Source organism: Polyodon spathula, chromosome 24 (assembly GCF_017654505.1).
Source record: "Polyodon spathula isolate WHYD16114869_AA chromosome 24, ASM1765450v1, whole genome shotgun sequence".
NCBI classification, from domain to species: domain Eukaryota; kingdom Metazoa; phylum Chordata; class Actinopteri; order Acipenseriformes; family Polyodontidae; genus Polyodon; species Polyodon spathula.
The window spans coordinates 4511736-4520800 of NC_054557.1; the positions used below are offsets into that span (position 1 = coordinate 4511736).

Here is a 9065-nt window from a genome sequence, read left to right on the forward strand (position 1 = left end):
TTTCATCTCTTTGATGATGAGCCCTTCACTTGAGAGAAACAAATCATTTCAGTCTTGCTTGGTGAAAGATGGCAGTCGGGACACTGTTGTCAGATGCTGGCTGTGTTGCAGTCAGTAATAGTGTGACTGTCTGAGATAAACGGCAGGCGAGAGCAGACTGGAACACTTAGCTCAATCGCTGTCCTAGCCGTCAACTGTCCTCCATCAGCCTCATCGCTCGCAGTCAGCTCAAACAGCACTCAGTGGGAGAAAGCTCACAAACAGTCCTGAGAGCTGCGTGGACACACTGTGTACCAAAATAAACGCACTGCATGCTCCTCCAGAAGTACAACGCCGAGATGGAGTCGCCACTCCTGCGTCCTGTACTGTTGTATTGCATGCAGAAATGCTTCCACATGTTTGACTTGCAGCAGAAGCTTTTGAAAAAGATTGCGGCTCATGAAAATTCTGACAAAAGTCTGAATACATTTTCTTTGACGGCCGAATACAATCTATGAATCAATTCCTTTTATTCAACCAGGTAAAACACAGTTCTCATTTACAATGGTGACCTGACCCAGACATCTCAAACTGCTGTAAAGATAACATACAATTAACATCCAAGAGTTGTAAATGTTATAACAATATAATGCTTACATCACTTAAAAACAGCACCGTAAAAATGATACCAAAATAATGTGTGCTGTGTATACATTAAAGCACATGAACCTACCAGATACAGTCTGTAGTTAACAGATTAAAAGCTTCCACAGAGGTTGTTATTAAAAAATAAAATCAAATGCTGCTATATTTTCTGATACCTGGTTGTGTTTGTAAATATTATTTGTGTCCTTAACTGACCGTGTAAAAATGTACTGTAACAGTTCCATTCTACATGACTGCCTCTGCATGCTTCTGTCTCCAAGGACAGTCTGGAAACTGAGACTGTTTCATCTCCGTGGTTTTCTCCGGTGCATTTGTATTTAAGAGGCAATATCTTCAGTGGATCTCTTCTGGGATCAGAGCACAGAAACACTAAACTAAGACTTTCAATCAGTGTGGACCATGCTGTAACTAGCAGCATCCACAGAAAGCATGTTGCTGGCTTTCTGGATAACTTGGTTTCTTTTACTTACTAAATAGTGTTCAGAGATGACTATTTCAATGAAAGCAACATTTGGCAAGTGGAAAACTGTATTTTAGAGGTCATCTAGTTCCTAGTATCTGGTTTAGCCTGTAATTTAGTCAGGTCAGTTATTAAGGTATCCCAACAATTCTGCATCAATAACGTGGCTTGCTAAATCCATTCCTTAGATCTCCACTTTCGGTCTCCACTCAGTTCGCAGCTGTGTTCTCTGATCTATGTATATAACCCTTTGAGGTAGTGGCTTTGCTTTCATATTCATAGCTGGTACACAATTATATTCATTGATTCCCTTAATCAAGTTTAATTATGGTTATTGTCCAATAAAATAATTGTTTTAACTTGTTTTATTTAATAGTTTTTAAAATCTCATTCTCACTCTCTCCCGCCAGGAGTAGCCAGGGCTTCATGCATATGAAACTTTCCCGTACCAAAGAGAACAAGTACATCCTGGGCCAGAACAGTTCTCCCTTCAACAGCGTGCCAGAGGTCATCCACTTCTACACTAGCCGCAAGCTGCCCATCAAAGGGGCAGAGCACATGTCTCTGCTCTACCCTGTTGCCATCAGGACGCTGTAGTGTAGCCACTGGGAGCAGCACTGGACAGAGAGAAAATCTGCCACCAGTGCCTCCTCCCAACATCACAAAGGTCATCTCATCTAGGACTTTAGATCTGCAGAGTGGATGCGAATGTGTGCGTGTAAGTGTGTGCATAAATTATTATTAATAGAATTAAGCGCTAGGCTATTGGAATTCCGGTTGTTTCTAAAATCCGGTGAGTTAATAGTAGAACTTGGGGGTGGCTTCTGTTTCAGTCCCATCATTGCATGTAATCCTCTTGAATCGCCAGTAGGAGCTGCTGTGCATTCTATGGTTCAGTGACCTGTCTATTTTATATGTATTAATGAGACCCTCTTTGTTTAACACTGTCGTTCTTTGATATCAGCTGTTAGTATTTCTGAACAAGTCTGCAAGGTCTAAAAAGAAGCCCCCCAAGGATGTCTGTCACTGCAGGTACTATTCCCCATCTGCGCAGTGACTAAAGAAGATCCCAGAATAGCCTGTGCCGCAATAAAAGCCTTCCTTGGGCTAATGGTCTGATCCCCAAATTAAATCCTGGTTTGTTTAAGAAGTCCTCGATACACTGTTGTAAGCAGCCTGCTATTTCGTGATCTCCCTTGTAGTTTAATTTTATTATTTTATTATGAAGTTATAAAAAGCTCCCCAGCTCATTATGACTTAAACTGTGTTTCCACTGCTCAGCCTTACTGTGCTCTGCACACACACCCCTGTAGACCACCAAAAAACTTCTTATGGAACTCAAAAAAGTTCAAGATCAAAGCTGATCGATAGAGTTTAGCCATTTTAGATAGTTACACACACTGTAGACCCCCCCCAATAAGTTCTGCTTATGTGTGTGTCCAGTCAAATGGTAATGAAATTGGGCATATTTTTGATTTGCTTTGAGGTCACATTTATGTCAGAGTTTACATTTCTCAGGATGGATTTCCAAGGGTTTGGCTTGTGTGTAGACTGTTTTTATTTTTCCGTAAGGGGGCTGCTACACTTCGTATGAATTTCTCTCCTAAATGACATTGGGGCTGTGGTATAATTTTAAAAAGCAAGTGATCAGACAGACAGTGTTGCTGTGGTACTGTGTTGTTGGACATACTAATAGATAACCACCCTCTGGTACTGTAAACTGTAATTGGGGACAGCCCATGGTTCTGAAGATACAACTTGTTATGTACACAGTCTGTCCCCAAGAGCAATAACTGACTTCTCCACCATACTTTTTGAAAACCTAAATTGGGGCACGCAAAAGCCATTGACATAACCTAGTTGATTTGCTTATTGCTTATATAACTGGTGGAAACGTTTATTTTTTTTTAATGCAATGGTGTGGGATACAGTATTACAGAACTAGTTTTTCTTCTGAGGTATGGGTGTATTTAAAGAATTAAAGAACAATGTGTTATGTTTTGTTTTATAATAAATTAATTATTATGTACATATATTTTTGCCTGGCTTATTGTAGTCTTGTTATAAAACGCTGTTGGGTGGATTAAATTAAAACTTGCTATAGACAACCACTAGTTAAGTTTAAATAAATTCAATTAACAGTTTTGACACTGGTCGTTTGGAGCAGATGGAATTTAATCCATCATTTAAATATTAAAAATAGGTCAAAACCTAGAGTTTTACTTACTTTTGAAGACAGAAATAATCAGATATGTCACATTCACTCTCATGTGTTGCTTTTTGCAAAGTCCTTTCTTTTAAAGATGTAAAGTGTTGCAGAACACTAAAGTTTACATGAAAAGCATTACGTTGCCTTTGCTGTGCACAGCGTTAGATTTTTAAGCATGTTGCTTGATAATTCCACATCATGGGTAAATCAACTGGCAATACATTTCCCAGCAGTTACTCAGGAGCGCTCACCAGGAGAAATGTCTTCTAAGGATCGCAATTGCTGCGATGTGGACAGCACGGGATACAGCAAAGGTAAAGTACACATTGCAGGAGGTTCTGCGCAGCTGCAAAATGTCGATCCACTAGTGTTTAGATAAAATGAATGCATTTCAGTGTCCCACAACAGACTTTCCTTGTGCTGGTATGTTAAGCAATAACCAGAAAACAAATTGATTTCATCCAACTCTTTCAGATGAAGGTTACCATACTCACAATACCTTAAACTTGGCTGGCATCTACAAGTGAGAATAACCACTTCTCTAAGAACCTGATTGACTGGGACAGTCTTTGAGGTCTATAATAGGCAGCTTAAGAATGTCAGCAAAGGAGATCAAGTAAGCCTCCAGTCAAGAACATGTTGGCTCATTATAAAGTATGTTGCCATTGTTGATCTAGCATAGAGAAATTACATGTTTAAAAAAAGAAAAACACCCTAAAGCCTGAAACATGGCAGTAGATTAATTTCTCCTAAAGCAACATTGGTCTAGCAGTCAAGAAGTATAAGATCAGATGTTGCACACACACTGTCACAGAGCAAATTAAGGGAACAGATTCACAGCAGAAGGGTTTTAGTTGTCATAACTGCTAAATGAGGCTGTTAACACTGGTATGCCATCCCATCCCTCCGCAGCAATCAAAGCCACTTTTCATATGATTAATATCCAGTAAAAATATCTGGGTTTATAGAAAATCCAAATGTAAACAAACTCTGCTAAGGGATGACAAGCCTAGACTTCAAGACATTTCAAAACAATATTATTTTTATTGTCTAAGAATTTGTTGGGACATTTTTAGCTTTAATATGTAATCCTAACAAATTAGAATGTGAAGGAAAGAATGACTGGAAAATGTGAGACATGAGCCTAGTGACAGTAATGCCTTTGAGAACTGCAATAATAATAATAAATAGAAATGGTTGTTTTCGGGATCATGTAGTGCTAATATCTGCAGGTCTGTGTGAGAGAGTCTGGGTGTCTAAATGTATGTGGGCATTTAATTTGCCCTATTCACAAGCTTTAGACAGCTGGTTTCACAGATTCTAATGTGCACTGCTCTAATGTTCTGTTAGGTAGGGTAAACCAAGACTAGTGCAAATCAGGGTAGCAAAGTCAGCAAGAAATGCATAGCATTGCCATTGGTGTGTCCTGTGTTGTCCATATTGCAGCGTAATATTTTTAAACATAGTGCCAGCAGGGGGGAAAAAAAAGCATCTAAGGATATCAGTGTATCCAGATCACACTCCCTCCTGCAACAAGGCTGGTTTTCTGTTCCCACATTAGGCACTCATTTCAATCCAAGCACCAGCAGTGTTGAAGGAGGGATTGTGTACTGAATATAGTGCGAGGTAGAGTAAGGGTTTTCTTCCGAGCACTGCAGGGGATTCTTTAACACTTGACCTATTTAAATAAGTGTTATTTTAATGGCTGATAAATCAAATAGTTTGTTTTTCATAAAGACAGCTGATCATGATCTCAGGCACCAAGACATTTTCCATGAACCAAAGGCCTTGATCGGTTTGGATTTCCTGGGACGCTGCAGACATGTGCCCTTTCTTGTGTAGGAGTGTATGCAATAAAAAAAAAAAAAAGAAACATTGCGTGTGTTGCTTCTTCTACTACTATTTACAGCTTGTGTCGATTTTAATATACAGATCAAAGTCTTTGTAGACCGCTTGTGCTTGTATAAAGATTATTCATTTTCATGATCATTATAGACAGCTAGTCTGTAATACAGACTATTAGAGTGGTTTAAACATTTAGAATCAGCTGAATTTTGTAGTGGACTAATTGAAGGTATTTTTAATTACTGCCCACTCCCCGCACATGTAGCATGTATTACACTGGACAGAATCCCTACAAATTATCCAATTTTAAATTCTGCAGAGCATAATAATGAAATTGGACAGTGACCAACACAGTTTATATTGATATCCATGAACTTGCAGTTACCAGTTGAGCATAAGACACATTACTGTTTGATTATTTGTATGTGTGTGTGTGCTTGAATATCAGTGTCTGAGGCATATGTATTGTATGCTCTACATATCAACAGTCCTGTTCACCAAATGTATATACTAAATGTTTTGTCCAGGACATTGAATATAAAATACACTGATTATTGTATGGAAATAAATTTGGAAATGATTCTGGTGTTTTGTCTCATGTTTTCCTCTCACACTGTAGCCCTTTTCTACAGTGGGCACTTTAAACTACTCTGTTTGGTGCCCTTACACAGAACCTTCATACACCCTGAGATTATGACATAGCACTTTCCCTGACCACAGAGCCTCTATACACCCGGAGACTATGACATAGCACGTTCCCTGACCACAGGGCCTCTATACACCCCGAGATAGATATAGCACGTTCCCTGACCAGAGCCTCTATACGCCCTGAGACTGACATAGCATGTTCCCTGACCACAGAGCCTCTATACACCGAGATAGATATAGCATGTTCCCTGACCACAGCGCCTCTATACGCCCTGAGATAGATATAGCATGTTCCATGACCACAGAGCCTCAATACACCGAGATTATGACATAGCACGTTCCCTGACCACACAGCCTCCATACACCCTGAGATTATGACATAGCACGTTCACTGACCTTCCCTGACAACTGGACAAGCACCCTACTTAGATCAATCCAGACGGTTGTCATGCTGATGCACTGAGGAGACCACACTGGGTTGATCCCCGGAGCAAGCATCGCAGCCGTTGTGTGTGCTGATGTGTTGGGGAGGCAAAACGAGCTGATTCCTGGAGCCAGCATTACACTTCAGCAATAAACACCAGACAGAAGGATATCTACATCATAGGATGGAAAACAACGCAAATGGATGGAGATGCAGATGGATCACATTAGTTTACTGCAAAGCTATATCTTAGTTGGTGCTTATATTGGCGATATATATATATATATATATATATATATACACACACACACACAGTGCCTTGCAAAGGTATTCAGACCCCTGACCAATTCTCTCATATTACTGAATTACAAATGGTACATTGAAATTTCATTCTGTTCGATATTTTATTTTAAAACACTTAAACTCAAAATCAATTACTGTAAGGTGACACTGGTTTTATGTTGGGAAATATTTTTAAGAAAAATAAAAAACTGAAATATCTTGCTTGCATAAGTATTCAACCCCCACATATTAATATTTGGTAGAGCCACCTTTCGCTGCAATAACAGCTTTAAGTCTTTTGGGGTAAGTATGTGTCAGCTGCATGGTGTCTGATACAAGTTTTAACCTTTTGAATCCATTCATTTTAATGGCTTTTGTTTTGGATTCAAACTTCCTCATGTCTAATTTTCCTTGCAGAAAATTAGCACCCTGCAAGTAGGGACTAGAGGTCTTCAGACAACAAGGGTCAAACATCAAACTTTCTAGGGGGCACACAAAGCCTTCCAAAACTGGTTATAAACAAACTGAGTTTACACTGGAAACACCCATCTCCAGTCTGAAATTAATACCAAACATATTGTAACCCCAGACATACTATTTAGCACTCAAATGTTGTATACAGTATTTTTTTACAAGCTGTACATGTATCAGACTATGTGAATACATCATATAGTACAGCAGAAAGATAAGTCATATCTATATAATGATATTGTAATGTTTCTGTGTTCTGGGACAGGATCAGAAAAGCTGGTCGAATAAAGGCTGTCAAACATCTGATGCGATGCAACAGGAACCAAGGTCCTATTGTAATGACTCTGCTGCAACAGTTGTTGACGATTCATAGTTCACCCCCAAGTCGTAAGTCGCTTTGGATAAAAGCGTCTGCTAAATGACTAAAACAACAATAATAATAATAATAATAATAATAGTATTTCATACCTTAGCTGGCACAGTAATGTCACTGTAGCAGGGGTGAATATAAGACTACTATTGCGTAGCAGTTTCTACCAATCAAGGTTTTAAAATGAGCCAGATTAGCCTAAATGTATAGGTAACCAGCTCAACTTCAACTGGACAAAACTGCTATGCCACAGGAGCCTTATTTCCCATCCCTGCACTGCAGCAATACAAAAACAAAATAATAAAAAAAAAGGATTGAATGTTACGCATCTAAGGCACTGAGAAATCACGGTTCTCCATTCAAGCACATTCTACCAGGAAAAATTGTAATCTAAAAATGAGGTGCAATAAAAAAATTTAAAAAAATGTTTTTTTCCTTTCTGGTGTGCACAACTCCCTCTAGTGGAGCTTGGGGGGTCTATCAGCAACATGAAAAAAAAATGCTTCAGGTCCCAGTCACAAGAAGCATATTAATCTGCTTAAGTGGCTGCTCTACAAAGTTAAGTGCATCCATAAATTTGGCCTTAAGGGTACTGTGGACATACATTTAAATACAAACAACATACAGGAACAGACACATGAGTAATAAGTCAACCACATATTCATGCAAAATGAATACAATTTCAATTAAAACAGAATGTTTTTCACTCAAAGTATACCACTTAAATGTAAATACAAAACAATAGAAAATTGCCAAGAGATATCACAGTCCAGAAGATGTCATAGGATATGTTGAATCTTTTGGGGAAAAACACTTCAAAGATCATAAAACAATAACCATTTTAATCAGTTACTGTTCTGAAATGAAAATGACTACCATTCAATCAAAGCTATTCTATCATAGTAAACTTGAAATAGATCCTTTACTTGTTCTTTGGAGAATTGCAGTATTAGAAAATATCAGATTTGAGAATTCCACATTGAAAATGAAGGTAAATCTGAATTACAGACTGTTCTACAGTAACAGATATCATCAGATACTATTCCATTTCTTAAACACGATTATTACTGAGTATTGCCTTTCTGTCACATGCAATATTGTTGGAAATGCTTTAGAGATTACAACTCTATTGGTATTCAAATACTATTATGTAAGAAACTACCCATGTATTTCTGTTATTGTACTTCTTTAAATGGATGTATATTAACTTTATTTATTCCAGTTTTAATATATCTGTTGTATAGAATACATTACACCAGTGCAATAGATTACGTCATGGCACAAACTTTTTTTAATATGTTGTGTCAATACTTCTAATTCCATTCTAATAGATTTGTATCACCAGACTGAAGTCCAATTCCAATTCTTGGTCTTGGTTGGGGTATCTGAAGAGGTATTAGAGAAAAACAACAACCTGTGTTGCAATAATTCCAACTGCTTTCATAAACTACCCTTTCCAGTAAACTGTTGCTTCTACAGTTTGACTCAATACTTCAGGATGCAATTTTATATCCAAGCTAGAATGGAGTTTTTATGACCCAAAACAGGCATAATGGTATATCACATCATTTGTAAATATGAAGTAAAATGTATATGTGAAAAAGGGCGGATTTATTTACGTCTATTAGTAAGTTAGAAAGTTGATCTTAACTGGGGCTTTTCTTCCGGTATTCTATAAAAACTGAATAAATCATAAAAAATGAAGACAAAA

The 9065-nt window shown here is 38.0% G+C and overlaps 1 protein-coding gene across 3 annotated transcripts in view; it reads left to right on the plus strand.

The window, feature by feature from the left end:
* Window positions 1-5737, plus strand: part of LOC121298910 (SH2 domain-containing adapter protein F-like) — a 105198-nt gene extending 99461 nt beyond the window's left edge. For all 3 annotated transcript variants that reach the window (XM_041226219.1, XM_041226220.1, XM_041226221.1), the window contains one exon: window positions 1516-5737. In XM_041226219.1, coding sequence (XP_041082153.1) covers window positions 1516-1702 — 187 coding nt within the window. In that variant the 3' untranslated portion in view covers window positions 1703-5737. The remainder of the gene's footprint in view (window positions 1-1515) is intronic.
* Window positions 5738-9065: the final 3328 nt, after the last annotated feature.